The 17670-nt window shown below is 36.8% G+C and overlaps 4 protein-coding genes and 1 pseudogene across 4 annotated transcripts; 3 read left to right on the forward strand and 2 right to left on the reverse strand.

Moving 5' to 3' along the window:
• Positions 1-381: 381 nt before the first annotated feature.
• Positions 382-458, forward strand: LOC147483938 (small nucleolar RNA snoR8a; annotated as a pseudogene).
• A 1282-nt stretch (positions 459-1740) lies between these two features.
• On the forward strand, positions 1741-9500 carry CYP97B3 (cytochrome P450, family 97, subfamily B, polypeptide 3). The gene is made up of 14 exons (XM_086576098.1): positions 1741-2089; positions 2292-2472; positions 2738-2845; positions 3851-3935; positions 4670-4908; positions 5092-5265; positions 5947-5994; positions 6118-6177; positions 6256-6342; positions 6617-6705; positions 7553-7644; positions 8259-8320; positions 8894-9040; positions 9130-9500. Exons 1-14 carry the CDS (start codon positions 1980-1982, stop codon positions 9352-9354), a joined length of 1707 nt encoding a protein of 568 aa, XP_086432224.1. The 5' UTR covers positions 1741-1979; the 3' UTR covers positions 9355-9500.
• Positions 9501-10159: 659 nt separating this feature from the next.
• Positions 10160-13167, forward strand: LOC147483940 (protein SINE1-like). Its single transcript, XM_086576097.1, has 3 exons — positions 10160-10355; positions 10730-12057; positions 12542-13167. Exons 1-3 carry the CDS (start codon positions 10325-10327, stop codon positions 12998-13000), a joined length of 1818 nt encoding a protein of 605 aa, XP_086432223.1. The 5' UTR covers positions 10160-10324; the 3' UTR covers positions 13001-13167.
• A 67-nt stretch (positions 13168-13234) lies between these two features.
• On the reverse strand, positions 13235-14992 carry LOC147483941 (protein NDH-DEPENDENT CYCLIC ELECTRON FLOW 5-like). The gene is made up of 3 exons (XM_086576099.1): positions 14422-14992; positions 13891-14339; positions 13235-13536 (listed from the first exon to the last, which is right to left on the reverse strand). The coding sequence occupies exons 1-3, from the start codon at positions 14912-14914 to the stop codon at positions 13342-13344; spliced, it is 1137 nt and encodes a 378-aa protein (XP_086432225.1). The 5' UTR covers positions 14915-14992; the 3' UTR covers positions 13235-13341.
• A 909-nt stretch (positions 14993-15901) lies between these two features.
• On the reverse strand, positions 15902-17466 carry LOC147483942 (photosynthetic NDH subunit of subcomplex B 2, chloroplastic-like). The gene is made up of 3 exons (XM_086580783.1): positions 16997-17466; positions 16460-16900; positions 15902-16167 (listed from the first exon to the last, which is right to left on the reverse strand). Exons 1-3 carry the CDS (start codon positions 17411-17413, stop codon positions 15973-15975), a joined length of 1053 nt encoding a protein of 350 aa, XP_086436909.1. The 5' UTR covers positions 17414-17466; the 3' UTR covers positions 15902-15972.
• Between the last annotated feature and the right edge of the window lie 204 nt (positions 17467-17670).

Here is a 17670-nt window from a genome sequence, read left to right on the forward strand (position 1 = left end):
CAAAGTTTGCTGCAAAAGCACTTGCAGAACATGTCGGCAGATCCGCTAGAAATCTCGGGGTTAAATCAGTTGTAGTAAAAGTGAAAGGATTTACTTTTTTCAATAAAAAGAAACAAGCGATTATGAGCTTCAGAGATGGTTTTACTTTTGGTGAGTCTAATAAGCGTACTACTGAAGATGGTATTTTGTCCATTCGTGATGTCACACAAATTCCACATAATGGTTGCAGACTCCCTAAAAAAGTACGAAAGTAAAAAAGTACTGGGGTCTATTTTATTTTATTGTTACTATGTAATTTTGATTAAGCTGTTTTGTTGTGGGACTGTATAATTATTTTGGTATATTTTGAGTATGAATAAATAGAGAAATTATCAAGTGGTGATTCTTGCGATGATTATAAAAATTCCTCCTTCTGAATTGCTATGCCATTGCATGACAGACTATAGAATATGAGAAGCATCACACCACTACCAATTATCTACATCGTTTCTCTTTCTATTTTTATCTGCTGATTTTGTTTCAAAATGTGGCTCTGGCATTGGTTTGTCTCATGAGTCATGACATTATTTGGACCAACGAAATTCAGTTGACAACTCCGGCGAAGAACAGGTGCGAAACTACTGTTTAATGCAAACATCCTTGGTCTTTAGCGGGGTTGGGTACTTTCGGAGATTTAAGGGATGTTCCACAAAATTTAATGCGGTATACACTATACAGTTGTATTATTCCATGCCAAATTGGTATCACAATGGATTTTGATAGTGTGCAACATAATAAGGTTAGGTACTAGTGTACTACCTAATTCTCATATCACAATGCATAAGTGAGAGATCAAGGATGACATTTTGACCGTGGAATGCTTCGTACATCGTTGCCAAAATTGTGCCATTTAAGGGAGGTTCCTCATTTTGTTGCGAGTGTAATGACCTTATCCGAAACTTAATCGATTATGGTGACTATATAGTCTCAACTCTCAAGAGCAATTTATTTGGAATTTGTGCTTGGATGGTCTAATCTGCACTTTCGTTCTGTGGCCTGATCTTTTTTGTTGCAAGAGACTGACCTGATCTGACGCAAATACGAAACTGCAAATCATTAAACGCCCAAAAACCTTAAAAAAAGAAAAAGTCTTGGAGATTGAAACGTCTAGCCACCACATCAGCGGGTGCATCTCTACTACTCTTGATGGACTCTTGTCTCTTGCAAAACAATAGTTAAAATGCTGAAAGTAGGGCAGGGATCTGGTTTGGGTCGGATATGACTATATCCGAATCCAAATAATTTCACAGTATCTGAATTCGAATCCGAACAATTTCACAGTATCCGAATTCGAATCCGAACTCGATTATATTCGAAATTTAATATCCGAATCCGACCCGAACCCGACCGAATCCAACTAACCCGATCGGATAACACTAAAAATAAAAAATTATATCCGAACCCGACATATCTGAACCCGAATACATAAACGGATATGAAAATCGACCCGAATCCGATATATTCGGTAATCGGATCGAGTCGGATTCGGGTCTATCCGACCCGATTCCCTGCCCTAGCTGCAAATAGTGTAGTGGTTTGGGTAGAAAGTTAAGTTACAATTTTTATTGGCTCTTAGAAAGGATTTACACTAGATAGAAATTAAAATTCTTTAAATGCATAAAAAAAAATCAACTTAGATTTACCGTGTTTTTGGGTAGAAACCTTAATTTTTCAAGTTTCTAGTAGGAGGGCTAATACTAGTTAACCCTTTTCTATTTTAAAACAAACTTGTACAGTTGTAGACCCAGACCAGTCACGCCACGTCCACACATGGCACTTCACTATCCAGTGATATCCACTGAAGTAGTGCACTTCGCCGCCCACAAACCAATAACTAACTAGTAGTGCACTTTGACTTACAACTTGCAACCAAGATGCTTCCTTAAAACCGGTTTTCTCTTTCTACTGACTTCCTTTAGCTTATTATTATTAAACCAAACATGGCAGTTGTTATGTTACAGCTTCCACAAGTCATTAGTGGAAGTTTAACACTCCCCAGAACTAGTTCTTCTACTTACTTCAGTTCTCGAAAGAATTGCTCTCTAATCAAGTAAGTATCTGTTTTTTAATGATGGTGTTTATAGTAGCAGTTTTAGTTGTAGCTCATATGTAGAGTGGTGGTAATGGTGAGGAGTGTAGTTTGTTCTCTTATTTGAAGAAAATAAAATAGTGAATACCCTTTGAAGGTTGTTGGTAGTTGTTGAGAGGTTAAGTAATGAAAGTGCTTTTATTGCCTTGTGTGTTATATGCAGATGCCAATCAACTAGTACTGAAGAACCAAAGACGAAAAGGAATTTAGTCGATAATGCGAGCAACCTTCTTACTAATTTGTTGAGTGGGGGAAATCTTGGTTCAATGCCGATTGCTGAAGGCGCAGTTTCTGATTTGTTCAGCAAACCACTTTTCTTTTCACTATATGATTGGTTCATAGAGGTATACTACTCTTTTCATTTTTCGACAAACTAGTATCTTACTTATATTTCCTGATTGAGGAAACATTGTCATGAACGCAAGTTTTAGCTATACTAATGACATTTTTCTTCATCTAATAGTGATGCTACACGGTTCTTTCCTTGTACATTGCATTTTCTAATGTGTATCCAACTATAAAGTCACCTATATGACCACCTTTTATTCGAATTTTCTCCTTTATTTCATTGCCAAAGTGTTCCTTCTTATCCTGCATTTGTTTTCGCAGCATGGCTCAGTTTATAAACTTGCTTTTGGGCCGAAATCATTTGTGGTTGTATCAGACCCCATTGTTGCAAGACATATACTACGTGAAAATGCATTCTCTTATGACAAGGTATGGTATAAATTTTCCAATGCTTGCATGTGTCCTACCATATTTCTTTTTGGATAATTATGTGCCCTAACAATATCCATTCAATTTTGTGTTTAGCTATACTTTTTCTGCTATATTACCCAACTTGCAAGTAGCAAATTTGAGTAACCAAATTATGTTTTTTAAAAACTGAAATTATCTTCCTGAAGGAACTGCAGTGGCGGGGATCCTTTTTAATAGAGAAGATACTCTGCCACCCAGACCATCTTGGAAGAGAAAACACAGCGACATGACTTGAAGTAACAATTTATCAGACAAGTTGTTAGACATTGTCAGTTTCTTTGAGAATTTGCAGAAAAGGTCTTTACTTCATGAACCCTCCAAATCATGTCAACTTTGCTCTGTTGCTATATTAAGCAGTGTCTTCATTTCTTACACAAAACAAAAGCTATTAACGCCTGTCTTATCAGAGGTGGTACTGTTATTATACTCCACCAAAATGACATTTGTAGATAAGGGTGTCAAGTTCATGAATTTCATTCCCACCGTCTGTGCTGTCTGGTAGTTATCAATAGTTTTTCTCTCGGTAGTAAACGGCTGTCTGTAGTGTAATTTTACTCCCGATTAGGCAGACTGCAATATCACATTGTTATAATGAAATTTCAAGAGAGTATATCCTTTCAGCCTGTGACAAAGGAGAGCTGCATGAAGGTGTCTTGATATTTTCTTTTATTATGCAAACCTACATATAGATTTCAATCCAAGCCCATCTAAGATCTTAGTAAAGAATGACCCCGTCAACAGAAAAAAATCAGAAGATGAGTTAAATGTTCATAACACAGAGAATGAATTTTCACTCTTATCGAGCTCTTGCTGAAATGCTAGAATGATTGACACTGTACAATTGGTGACACGTCATTTACTTGAAATTCATAATGACAGGCACCTGCATTTGCTTAGCTATAGTTTCTGAAGTGTTGCCTCCTTTGCTCTGATTTTTATATTGAAGTCTTCATACTTAATTAGGGAGTTCTTGCTGATATTCTAGAACCGATAATGGGGAAAGGGCTTATACCAGCTGATCTTGACACTTGGAGGCAGAGAAGAAGAGGTGAGCAAGTAAAGTCTATAATTCAGCTCAAGCATACACTTAGCTCAGATTAGGTTACACCCAGAAGCTCCTTTATCATGTCAGAGTGTCAGACTTGATGTCTAAACTTGTTATAATTTTTCAGGTCATGCATGTTTGCTTAGATTTTGGTGTCGTAACATGTTTTTGTTTTATCAGTAGATGAATATATAAACTAGTGAGAGATTCTATAAAAAAGTTTTTTCTTAGTATTCTCTCATTCTACTTGTTTCCCTTTTTTTTGTTTCATTTTCTTTATAGCTTTTTTCGGTCTTTGTTCGTATCTTAAAAATCACAGATTAGACCTGTAAACTTTTAGATGAAGCGAGTGCAGTTCTTTAGGGTGTTCGCCTTAGTATTATTCAAACATGATCATTTAGTTGGTCATTTGTGATATCTCTAATTATCTAACATGGACATGCCATATTTCAAAAATAATCTGTGTCGGATATGTATCCACGAGTCCGTGTCGGACAAATATCGGACACATATTGTATGTGATATATCTCAATTTTTTATATTTCACCATGTCAGACACTTCGTATCCATTTGGGATACGGACACACCTATCCATGTCAATGTAACTTAGCTAATTAGTAAGAAGTTAGTTGATTAATCACTGATCGAGCAATTCCCACAAGCCCACCACTCTTATTTTTGGAGATACATTCTTTGTAATCTTATCGACTTAATAAAATTTCCCATCGTAATTGCAGTGATTGCTCCTGCTTTCCATGCTTTGTTCCTTGAAACTATGGTCAAATTATTCACGGAGTGTTCAGAGAGAACTGTATCAAAGTTTGAGAATATTTTTGAAACAAATGGCTCTCTTGGTGGAGGCACAATTGAGCTGGATCTTGAAGCAGAATTTTCAAGCTTGGCGCTTGATATTATTGGGCTTGGTGTATTCAATTATGACTTTGGTTCTGTCACAAAAGAATCTCCTGTGATTAAGGTTTGTCTAAGCTGCTTGTGTTCCTATTTGTATTTAAATATGTAGTCATTTGTTTCACTAGGGTGGTTGTGTTTGATCTCCAGCTTATAAGTTATCAATACAGTTACCTTAGTTTATTTCTGTGAAAGGGAAAACAGGTGACCATATATGATCTCGACTTTTCTGTTTCATTATTTATTTCAGGCGGTATATGGTACTCTTTTCGAAGCAGAGCACAGATCAACTTTCTATGTTCCTTACTGGAAACTTCCCTTGGCAAGATGGTTAGTTCCTAGGCAGAGAAAGTTCCAATCTGATCTCAAGGTTATTAATGACTGCCTTGATGGGCTTATCAGAAATGCAAAAGAGACCAGGCAGGTCAGACGATATCTAAGACTAAGGAAATATGATATTTGCTGTATGTTTGAATGAGTTCACATACTCGCTCATGAGTCACCTTTCAGCTTTCTACTGTCTATTTTTAAGCTCTGTTTCTACTCAAGATTTCTTGTGTTCTTGTGCAATTAGTTCTTTGTAGTGAAAACATATTGTAGCTGAAACCATATATACTACATATTTATTTGGTTAATAACACTTTTTCCATGTAATGCTACATAAGTACATATGATATACACTATTAAATCAATGTGGTTATGTAAACCATATTGTAGCTATATTATTTACTGATTTCGATCATCCTTGTTCAATTTGTATGAACTTCAGACTTGGGAGATGGGAGGTATTATACTTTGGATATTCGGTCATGATTTGATCAATCATATTTATGTCAAACAATTGAACAATCAGTATACACATGTTCACGTTGTTTTACAAATCCTACTATGCATGTTATAATCCTACGGTTTCCTGATGACAGAAGTTCTCTTTGATGAATACAGTGTAGTTTTCTATTGTTTTTTTGATACCCTTGTAAGTTTTATTGAGATGCTTATGTAAGCCTTCCTGATGTATTACCTGCAAGTATTCTTTTAACTTTCTGGATTCTTTATTTTATTTTATTTTTAATTTAATTTATTTCAATTTGTAATTCTCTGGCAGGAAACAGATGTCGAGAAACTGCAGCAAAGAGATTATTCAAATGTCAAGGTGGTTAAATATTCTCTGTAGGAATGATATCCAAAATCTACTTGCTTTCGAATTCTAAATTGATGGTGTACATGTTCTTGAGTGGAAACATTTTACCACAACTTCAACATCGCCATGTTACAGGATGCAAGTCTTCTTCGTTTTCTTGTTGATATGCGGGGAGCTGATGTTGATGATCGGCAGGTAAAGAAATGACCCATACTTTCTCCAAAACCTTGCGAGAGTTCATCATAATAGCTTCTTTCATTTATGTCTTTCCAGCTCAGAGATGATCTGATGACTATGCTTATTGCTGGACATGAAACAACCGCTGCAGTTCTTACATGGGCTGTTTTCTTCCTTGCTCAAGTATGTTTCGTTACGCTGTAAATATTAAATTCAACAAATTCATCATGTACTTAATACATCATTACAACAAAAATGTGGTTCTTTCCTTAATGAAATATCCTGCCCAGTTACGACACCAGTCTGAATAGTTTATATAGACATAACATTTGTGTCTTCCTTTAATAGTATATTTTTTAAATAATTAATAGCAGTCAGAAGTATCTTCATTCAAATTGTTTGCTAACATTAAGTAACTATGATCGTTCTAAACACATTTTTAATTTTTATAATGCAGAATCCCTCCAAAATGAGAAAAGCTCAAGAAGAGGTCAATTCTGTCCTTGGTCAAGGGAGACCGACTTTCGAAAGTGTTAAAGAACTAGTGTATGTTACTGGTGCCATTATGTCTGGATTTTCTTCCAATTAATGCTGCAACATGTATGTAACTATGGGTTCTGGAGGGGGGGGGGGGGCAGCTCCATGTGGTTTGGGTGTACAGCTCTCTTCATCTGTTTGGGGTTGGGAGCTTTTCCTATAATTATATTTCCTTAAAGCTATTATTTGCCTAATTATGGGTATTACAGTATATGCACTACTCAGTAATCACAAAAAATGTGCTGTCTATTACCAAGTACATGCAACCTCTCAATCTTGATATTGTGTTTCTTCCCTCAAAACTGTTTTGGCAGAAAGTTGGTTAACTTAGGTTTGTGTAAATTCCAAATATTAGTTTGTAATCTAGCAGTTGCATGCCACAAATAGCTGGTTATGGTTAGTAAACATTACCCCCCCTTTTTGGGTTTATGGTAACACGTGTTTGGCACTCGGGCTCAGGCTCACTACTCAAGCAGAATCATAATTCTATATTTTCTCTTTGATGCCACATTTCACGTTTGCGTAAAGTGACTCGCAATACCCATGAATAGTATGATGAGTGATGAACACGCCGTGAAGTCTGTGCCCACCCTTGGGGTTTTTAGTGTGCTATATTGTTGGAATGTTTTGTTTGTGGACACTAGAAAGGCTCTTGCACTGGTGAAAGTTGCTAAGGCTGTAGGGGATCAGATATGGTTTGGACATCCAAAGACATTATATTTAGGTTAGCTAGCTTGGACAATTTCTTAATGGTAAATCAGTTAGGAATATATAGATGTAGAGTATTCCTAACTTTTCATATTGTAGTCAAGTGGAGGTCGTTTTAGTTGACTCAAGTGTGTCCTTCTGTGTACAGGTACATACGACTCATTGTTGTAGAGGCTCTTCGTCTATATCCTCAACCCCCAATACTTATCAGACGATCCCTCAAACCAGATGTACTTCCAGGTATTTTTTTTGGGCACGGTTGAAATGTTTTAACCTCATTTGATATGTATAATGAGTTAGCAACCCAAGCATGCAAGATTGTTGTTCTGCGTGACATGACACAAATCTTATGAGACCTATAATCACACTCAACATGCATTAACCTGAACCATATATTTAGTCCCAAAATGTGTATGGTCATGCAAACTGTCTGTCCATCCAAAAGGTGGAAAGTTTAAGAACATCTGAAGGGTAGACCAACATTGAGGTTTTCTGTAGGGAATAAGATTTAAATCGAATTTTTGTAAATTTCTCAAACCATCTTTTAAATTAGTTTATGAAATGTTTTGTTTTACCATTTTTTTTTTCACAAGGTTTTCATTTAGCGACTACTCTACCTTGGACTTAAATCATATGTGCTTCAAATATGTGACACGAATAATAACAGCATCACCTTTTCTTGTGATAGAATTTGTTTATCTCCATTATTTTAAATGTCTCATCTTTAGGAATTTTTTATTAATGCTTTTGCAATATGAAGTGTCGTTGGTCATATATATTTTCCTAGAGACTTCAATTTCTAGTATCGTATCTTAAAAGAGGATACAATGGATTTTAATGGCTCTATTATGCAGGAGGATACAATGGAGAAAAAGAGGGCTATGAAATTCCTGCTGGTACAGATATCTTTATTTCCGTGAGTAAAATTATGTCCCACCACTTCATTATTTGTGAGTTAAGTAGAGTTTCCAAGATCATTTGTAGAAATGACTTCTAGAATATGACACGTGTATGTCAGTTCTTGAACCTTGAGTGTAGGTTTTGAGAAACGAATTCTACAACCTGTTAAATCTTTAGGAACCACTAGGTCTTTCATGCCTATTAGCAGCATTTTTTACTCAAGCTTGTAAAAACTTACAATGGTATCTTGTACATGTGAAATTTCTTCCGATTTTGGGGCAAATACAGTTGGTAGCTCTCCATTTAGTTCTTACCAGAAACTCCCCTTTTCTTGCATACCAGCAGGCAACTCGAAAGTTTTTTTGTAAATGCCACCCATCCTGCACTTCTTATTAACAATGTGATGGAATGAGACTATTTCCGGTTTTATTCTATACATGGACAATGTAATAACTATTGCAGACTATAACTTGTCACTTGGTAAATAGCAGTACAGGATAGGTCTAATTGCATGTAAAAGTGGTTTCTTCAGAAAAGTTTACAGTTTTTATGGAGGCTTCATAGCTAATAACTCGGTGCGTTGATCCAGGTTTATAATCTTCACCGATCTCCATATTATTGGGACCGGCCTCATGAATTTGAACCAGAAAGGTTCCAAGTGGCAAAACCAAGTGAGATTGAAGGTTGGGCTGGCTTTGATCCTGATCGAAGCCCTGGAGCAATGTATCCAAATGAGGTGATGAACATATAATCTCGCAAAAATAGTTTTATTGTTTAGCATGGTCATGTAGTATTAATTATCATTTTCTCAATCACAATTGTCAGACCATATCAGATTTCGCTTTCTTGCCTTTCGGAGGGGGGCCACGTAAATGTGTAGGTGATCAGTTCGCACTCATGGAATCTGTTGTAGCACTAGCAATGCTGTTACAGAAGTTCGACGTGGAGCTGAAAGGATCTCCTGAATCCGTAGAACTTGTTACAGGAGCAACAATTCATACCAAAAATGGTTTGTGGTGTAAACTGAGAAAGAGACAAAGCAACCACTGAGAGACCATATAACAAAGAAATGTAACCTAGCTTCAGTTTTTCTTGTTAAGACCACATGTTCAGAAGATTCTTAAATTGGACGGGGTTTTGAGCATCATTTTAACAGTTCGTTGATTCATTGAAGAGTATATGCAAATTTGATTACCGAATACTAGTACTCACTGTTCTAAAAATTGGTCTAGGAGACGCCTAGGCGCTAGGCTGTGCCAAACCGACTCGCCTAGGCCCAAATCGTTTAAAAAATCGGTGGACTGACTAGGCGGTCCAGTCAAGGTTTGTTTTTTTTTTTTTTTTTTTTTTTTTTTTTTTTTTTTAATGATTAAATGTCGAAAATTAAAAGCCCGTGTAGGCTTAAGATTTGAATGAATTTAAAAGACTAAAGTCTAATGTAAATTATATGCCCACTATAATAAAGAATATGTTTTTATATGAAGTTGATATTTTTTAACTATTATATATTTTTGTAATAAGTATATTTATTTGTGTTTATTTTTTTGAGTTATGACAAATGATTTTCTTAATTTCTTGTAGTATAAGTGTGTATTACTATATATATTAGGAAAAAAAAAACCGCCGCCTAATGCCTAGCCCGTCTAGGCACTGCCTAGAAGGCCTAGGCGCTCTCCTACAGCCTAGCGTTTTTTTAGAACACTGCAATTACTAGTTACTGTACCAAATAGTTTGTTTTGATCATTGGACTTGAAAATGTAAAGCCCAAGAATTATAGGCCCACTAAACATTTTAGCCCGGCCCAAAAGGCCCACGGTATAAAAGAAACTTAAAAAACAGAAAGAGGGAAAAAAGTGTTTGAAAATAGATGAACCCTAAAAACATAAACGTGAAATGAAGAAATTTTTTTAATTTCTTGATCTCATTTCTTTCTTGATTCAAATCTTTCTCTCTCTATTAAATTTCATTTCTTTAATCCTTTGAAGCCTTGAAAAATAAGTAAAACAAAGAAACCAGAATAATGCCATCAATTGGATATACTGATTCATCAGGTATAAATTTTTAAATTTTTTATTTTTCAGTTGTTGGGGTTGTTTAAAATTGAATAATTAAGATGCCCATTTAGTTAGTTTAGTTATTTGCATTAATTAATCATTGAATGAAAGAATTAAGCCTTTTGAAGTTGATTTATATTGATGAAAAGATTTGATTTTGATGTTATGTGGTGTCTCTTTATGAGAAATGTCAAATGCCCATTTTAGATTATTAGTTTCTTTATGAATTAATTTTAGGAATATAGAAAGAAACAATCTGGATTGATTGTAGTTTGAAAGAATTGATTTTGAAGCTATATAGCTCTTAACCTGGTTCTTGATGTGAAGTTGGTGTGTGGGTTTTCTGAGCATGTTTCTTTTTGTTATATCAGATTCACCAATGGGTATGAATATCAGTCCTGTTCTTAGAAAAGACCTTATGATACTTGACAACGATAATGATGGTTGGGGTTCAGCGAAACAAGAAGTAAATTCCTATGAGGAAGATGTCGATAGTATTGTGATTTCCCCATTTCTTGCACAATTTCTGCAAGCAAAAGATCTTAATTCTTTGTCTGGGGTGCATGCTACTTTCCATTTTGAGGTTCATGCTGAGTTATTTGGTCGTGACATTGTCTTGCAAATTGACAATATCACGGATGCCATTATCAAGACCTTAAAAATGTGTCCCTTGCCAGATGCACTCCGACATGCTTGCTTGAAGGCAGTTGCGGCGATTGCTAATTATGGTTTTGATCTTTCAATTGAAGAAGACAAGAAGCGAAAAATAGTTCATTCTCTTTATAAGCCATTATCCAATTCTCTTTTGGGAACGCAAGAAGGCCTGACTGCTGGGTCTGCAATGTGTTTGGAATTCCTTGTTGAGTCTGAATTCTGGAGGTTTGCTTCAAATGAGATTGTCAATGATGTCTGCCTGAAAGTTGCAGTAGCTTTGGAAGAGAAGCCGACTCAGACCAATGCTCACATGGGTTTGGCTATGGCTTTGGGGAAGCATAATATTTTGATTATTGAGCCATACGCTAGATCGCTAATCCGGTCTGGATTGCGAGTTCTGAATACTGGGATTGAACAGGATGATCCTGAGAAGCAATTGTTAGCCACTCAGATGGTGAACTTATTAATGAAATGCGTAGACCCCAGAACTGTATTCTCGGAGCTTGAGACAGTAATCAAGGTGATGGAGAATTGCTACTCTAATCAAGTTGAATATGTGAAGGATGCTACTCTTGAAGCATTGCAGACTGCGACAGTTATAATCCGGGAGAAAGGTTCCAGGCGTGAGAAGTCAGGCTCGATTACAGATACAGATTGCCTTAGGAGGTCTAATTTCAGGAATAAAAGTTTATGGAGTTCTAGAGACGCATCTGTAGTCCCCGCACTACCTGTGTATTCCCCCATTGATTCTGATTTTTCGGCTGAACCTGCAGCGTCAACTGCACAGGTTTCATATAATTCTGACTATGGTGGTAGATATTTGAACAGAAGGTATTGGGAGAAAGATATGACCGGTGTAAATGCGTCCCTCAAGAATGGGTTGTGCTCATACAGAGGCTTTGGTAGCAATGGCTCGGAAGTTGGTTCTCTACGTTCGCAGGATGATGTGATTTATGATGCTGAAGGAGAGGACACGGTATTTTCTGGGTTTATGCATGCAACTCCAAAACATGGATTACACTCAAACACTACTCCTAGTTTTGAGGTAAACCTTGCTTAAATCTCTGTCGCAACTTATTTTATTATGTTCTTTATTTATACCATAAATAGATACTTATGTTCCTATAACTTCATTATGAGTAGTTAATACAACAAAATCCTGAAGTATTTTAGGCCTATTCATTTCTTACTTTCCTTGTACCTCATTAGTCATAAACATAAAAAACACCAAGACAGATTAGTGCTGCTATTAATGTAAATTTATGCGAACTGTTCCACCAAGACCTCAAGGTTTCACTGAACTTAAGTAATTTAGGATACATCCACAATCTCTTATCTGCTGTCTATTTCAAGTTTAGCTTTGTATCATCTAAGAACTAATTTGGGCAAAAATCAATTTAGGTTGCTAGATGTGCTTATTTTGTAGGAAGATCGGAATAACATATGTTTTGAAGAAATTTATCGTCCATTTCTCTTCAGTTTTGTGCATGAATTAATTTTTCTTATCATTATCATATCATTGTTTTCAGAGGGCACACTCTCGACTCGACGTTGATGACAATGAGTTCTTTACAACACCAAGTAATTTATTTCATTTTCATCAAGATCCAACCTCTGACTGCTCTAAGAAACCAGTAAGGAGGATTAACAGATCTTCCTCGAATCAACTGGAACGGAGTGGGAAACATTTTGGAAATTCTAACTTTGAGATATGTGGTGAGGAAAGTTTTGGGAGTTGGGAATGGACAAGTAGCTCAGAGTCAGTATCATCAATGGACAGTTCTGCTCCGAATGTTAATGATAAAGTTTCTGGTGTAGTAGAGTTTGGACATAAGGATGGAGTCGGAAGTCATAGTTTCGAACAGAATACTTTTATGAAGGTGGTTCTGAAATTCGTTTGCTGGTTTTTCATAATCTTAGTTGCAGTCCTATTGTCAATCACATGGATGGACACTCAGGAAGTAGGACATCATTTCATTCCTACCTGATTCGCTTGCTGATGTTGTACCAGTTTCATGAACAATTTTACAGCTCTGTAAATTGGGTTACCATTACCCAACTGTAAATGCTCACAGCAAATTTTTGTGTGAAATGTAGCTTAACAATTTCTGCGACGGTTCTCATGTTCTTAATACAACCTATTTGTTGACTCTCTTGACTTTGTTCTTTGTGTCAAATACATGCTGGTCCTTCTTTTCTTTTCCTTCTTAATTCTGAAGCAATTTATAACTCAGAATCAACATTTTGGTTAATTGATAGAGTTGCAACAATGAAACAGATAATGTACGTTTGGTCTCGATCGATCAGTAACTTTCTCCCCTTGCACGATTTAGAGGTTTGGATTATGTAGAAAGTGTTCGCCCCTCCATACGCCTTTAGGATTCAAGACAATTGGTTTCAGCACTGCCGATGGACCTGTACAGATGTACGCATACTTACCATACAATTCGTAATTTGATCCAGGACTGAAAATGTATAGTTCTTCAAACCCACTACTCCCCACTGCAACTGAGTTTCTTTTACCCTGTTGCATTACAGTAGAAAGACAGCTCTTAATATAGCAGGCCACATACATTTTAGGAAGTAAACGATTTGAAATTTGATCGTGTAAATAATAGATGAAAGTCATGAAACGTATTCAGATTAAAGGAACTTCTAAGAACAAAAGTAAATTGGTTAACTTTCTTTTCATCATATCGTTTTCTGTTGAAGAATTGGGTCTAAGTAATAAACTATGGGAAGTGCTTCCTATGCGTTCTCTGATTATATTGAACCTTATCACTAACACACATTAGGCTAATTTTTTCTTTGTCCTGTGTACTACGTAGATAAGTTGAATAAGAAATGATCAAGGAAGTCCTATTTATTGGATGAGTACCCTGTCAATAAATGTGAATTGCCGAGGTGCGCTGGTGTATATCCTGCTCATTTCCTCAGTCAGCTGTGCATAATTATCTTTCTCTTCCCCTTCCAATTCTTCTTCTGTTTCGGTGTTTTTGTTTAGTTCAGCAGCACCGTTTTGATCGTTCTTTCCCCTGCTAGAAAATAGTCCTTGAAAGGCTCCCGTTGTTCTGCTTTCCGATACTGGAGGAATGATGGTGTAATCAGACACAAAAGGCGGCTTGCTGAAGTAATTGGAACCTTCTAGCCCAACAGCATAAGTTGCATCAGGGGTGCTCACGCTTAAATGGCTCAACAAAGACCCTGTCACCTGTAGAGCTGAAGATCTATAGTTTGTGATCACCACTTCCGAGCTTAAGACATCCGGATGCAGGGTCACAATGTGTTTAACTTCGACCATGTCTTCTGAATTCCTGCTCACCAACTCTACCTGCATCAAGAAGTTCACCCGTCTTCTATTCAAAAGTGCTTTCTAACTACAAAATTAAAATTGGAATCGATAGATGACCTGCCTCGATAAAGTCTTCTGCGGTTCCCCTCACATCATGGAGAACCCAAGTGCCGGGTGACCATGGGACTCCACCTTGGCTTGTACACCTAAAATCCAGAAACATGCCTCCTTGTATAACAGCAGCACCGTCTTCACCCTCTGAAACAATTGTGTGTAGAACCTCGAGCGTGCTTCCATGCCACATATGAGCCTTGTATGCTGTGATTAATCCGCTTGGGAGCATCAGGCTGGCGACACTTCCATTATCCAACCTCATCCTTACCACACAGCTGTCACCAATTTCAGCAAAGCTTACTCCATGGTCTTTAAATTCTCTCTCCCAGTGCTCCACATTGTTGAGTGGAAAAGAGCTTGAAGCCATGGCTAGCACTGAGAAGTCTCTTTGTACTCTAAGCTGATAAGAGTTAAAGGGGTGTTTAGTTTGGCATGTAGGAACAAGAGGAGTGAAGCTGGGAGAGAAGAGACGATGAGAAATGTTTGCCATGGCCATATCCTTATCAGGTTCTAAAGTTTTGCATTCTTTACTTGGATAACTTTTTTATTTTGTTTGGCAGCAATGGAAGGCATGCTATTAGATATTTGTGATACTCCACTACATCGTTTATTTTCTTCTGTATTAGAGGGCCAGGTGAAATGTTCTAAGTTTTAACTTTTAACCACTCAATCTCATCTTTGAATCATTTTGATTGTGCACAGATAAATAAGGACAAAAGAGTACTACTGAAGGAAAACTCTATACTTTCTTCTATTGCTTCAATTCGCCTCTAGCATATGTTTTGGTTCACGCAGGCTGCTTTGTGATTCACTTTAGTCTACTACATACGTTCTCTCCAGTAAAGGCGAGCTTTAACTAAAAATATATGGAGATTTGTATGCATATGACCCAATAAACAACAGTGTTAGTGAACATATATAATCACGGCATAGAGAGCCATTGGACTCACTTTTTGTCCATTTTTTATGGGGATAGGGAGCCATTATTGGACTCAGCTTTACAAGGATATCACTAATTCACTATACATGTTTCAAGTATGATGGAGGTTTGACAGATGTTTGTACGTTGAAAGAATATGGCCTGGCGTCAAAGAGTTTTAAACGAACTATTATCCACTTGTTTTTTTTTTGCAGCAACCTAGTTGTTGCATTTCGCCATTAGTTGTTCGAAGAAAGGATGAAATTAATTCTGCTAGAACCAGGAAATGAGGAGAAATCAAGTGGGGAAAAAGGTATCTGAAAAAGGTTATCCATATGCATATATGACCCAGTAAATAACAGGTTCAGTACTGCTAATTTGACAAAAAATCTGTTCATTTTTCCTAATGTTAAGAAAATAAAAGACGAAATAAAATCATTGAACGAGCGTGTGTACATTATCATTTTAGAAATATTGAGTGTTCTATTATTATTACCTTGCACTCCAATAGAGCTTCATGGTTGCATTTTACTGGAGTAGGATACATTTCTCTACAAAGTTAAATAGAGGGAGGGACAAAAAACAATATATATGGACTGTAACAATATAATGTAAAGTATGTTATATGTAATTAATTACAAATTATCATGCTCAATAACTTGGGCCCCTCTCCAATCTTCACCAGGATTTACAATGACTGGAACCAGCATAGATGCAGGTCCAGTACATATGAAATAACCGTCTCCGAACTTTTGAGACAAAGAACCAGGGCTGGATACGTAAATGTCTTCATAGCCCATCCTGATCAACCTATATTCAAGCCCTTTCCCCTGCAAAATGATCGAACATAAAAGATGTTCAGTAGTACACGAGTCGTTATTTTCTTTTCATCCAAAACATAGAGCAAAGTATAGGAATATGATCTGTTCAGCAGGTTCCACATCCTGAAGATAAGGTTTGCATGGTAAGGAACGAAATTGTAATGTAAAAACCTACCTTCAAAGTTTTTTAACAATCTTGAGAAATTAAACAAACTGATTATTTTTGACGCGACAAATATAATATGCTTGTGAGGCTCCAATGTTTTATTACTGCAAAAATTTCATTTCTAGTAATATTTACCTGATCAATTGTCTCATACTTGGAAGGTGGTGTTCTATAACTTCTCTTTAATCTTTCCATTGGAGGAGCTGTATACACTCTACTCATCTTATTCTTCAAAACAGTATAGAGTTGTTTTTCTGTAGTCCATGAACCTGGTTTAACATTCTCAGGCTCTGAAAAGGAGAACCAGCCCAATGGCTCGGGTTTCATTGTTTCGACAGGAGACAACAATTCAAAGCGCGAAGATAAGGGCGGGTGAATGCAGTAGGAACAACCTTTAAATCCTCTAATGGCTGACCCACCTCTGCCTTTAAATTTCAAATAACTTAACATTGCACTAGTTAGATTCACAGCCTTCTTTCCATTGTTCTTCACTATGACTGCTGTTGCCATGCTTAGAGGATAAAGTGAGACAATGTAGGTTACATCAAGAGTTCCACATGTGCAGTTGAGTTCAACCTACAAAAGCAGGACCAAGAGAAACTGATCCATAAAAATTCTCCTTTAAGCACTCAACTATTTACCAACTAAACTTCTAGAGATATGAAGCAATACCTGAAGAGCATCAATGGAATCTGCGTCCACATCTGCAACAATCCAGTCCGAAGTACATACCGGAGTTCCTTTCGAATTGGTTTCGGAAACTTCATTAAGGACTAAACCAATCCCGCCTTTCATAGAATCTAATTCACCGGGGACAGTATATAGAACTTCTTCAAACTCGTCGTCTTGCCAGTAAACTTTGGGTTTGTAGGAGGTAACATGGCCATTGGATATCTGAAGAGAAAGGGAACTTCCATTTCTAACTGTCATTTCTACATTGCCGGAGTCAGTAAATTTGATGCCTTTACGACCGAACTTCTCGTCGAGTGTCTGTGTAGTGAACTGTGTTGGTGCTGTTGTTGTAGATGAAGAAGCCTTAATTGAATTAAGCTTGGGGTTGGGGAGAGGGAAAGATAGGAGTGAAGCCATTGGAAGTCCTCTGTTTTCAGAGTCCACACATTGCTCTTACTCATCCTCACTATTTTGTTTGGTAGCAGTATTTGGTTTAAAAGTTTAAATTTATTTTCTATATTTCTTACGCACCCCCCTCCTCCTCTGTTTCTTACTTACTTAAACCTTCGGTATAGAACCAAGTCAAGCCATATGAACATTTTATGAACTCACTGGCCATACATTATCACCCTCCACTTGTTGGACCTAGTCACCTAGACAAGAAAAATGTAGCG

The sequence above is a fragment of the Coptis chinensis genome, chromosome 8, assembly GCF_015680905.1.
Source record: "Coptis chinensis isolate HL-2020 chromosome 8, ASM1568090v1, whole genome shotgun sequence".
NCBI classification, from domain to species: domain Eukaryota; kingdom Viridiplantae; phylum Streptophyta; class Magnoliopsida; order Ranunculales; family Ranunculaceae; genus Coptis; species Coptis chinensis.

Coding starts and splice junctions, on each gene's coding strand:
- CYP97B3 (XM_086576098.1), top strand. CDS start 1,980: ATGGCAGTTGTTATGTTACAGCTTCCACAAGTCATTAGTGGAAGTTTA. Junction 3,936..4,669: donor TTGGAGGCAGAGAAGAAGAG/GTGAGCAAGTAA, acceptor TCGTAATTGCAG/TGATTGCTCCTGCTTTCCAT. Junction 6,343..6,616: donor CTGTTTTCTTCCTTGCTCAA/GTATGTTTCGTT, acceptor TTTATAATGCAG/AATCCCTCCAAAATGAGAAA.
- LOC147483940 (XM_086576097.1), top strand. CDS start 10,325: ATGCCATCAATTGGATATACTGATTCATCAG. Junction 10,356..10,729: donor TGGATATACTGATTCATCAG/GTATAAATTTTT, acceptor TTGTTATATCAG/ATTCACCAATGGGTATGAAT. Junction 12,058..12,541: donor ACACTACTCCTAGTTTTGAG/GTAAACCTTGCT, acceptor CATTGTTTTCAG/AGGGCACACTCTCGACTCGA.
- LOC147483941 (XM_086576099.1), bottom strand. CDS start 14,914: ATGGCCATGGCAAACATTTCTCATCGTCTCTTCTCTCCCAGCTTCACT. Junction 14,340..14,421: donor AGAAGACTTTATCGAGGCAG/GTCATCTATCGA, acceptor TGATGCAGGTAG/AGTTGGTGAGCAGGAATTCA. Junction 13,537..13,890: donor AATTCACATTTATTGACAGG/GTACTCATCCAA, acceptor GTAATGCAACAG/GGTAAAAGAAACTCAGTTGC.
- LOC147483942 (XM_086580783.1), bottom strand. CDS start 17,413: ATGGCTTCACTCCTATCTTTCCCTCTCCCCAACCCCAAGCTTAATTCA. Junction 16,901..16,996: donor ATTCCATTGATGCTCTTCAG/GTATTGCTTCAT, acceptor CTGCTTTTGTAG/GTTGAACTCAACTGCACATG. Junction 16,168..16,459: donor AGTATGAGACAATTGATCAG/GTAAATATTACT, acceptor ATCATTTTGCAG/GGGAAAGGGCTTGAATATAG.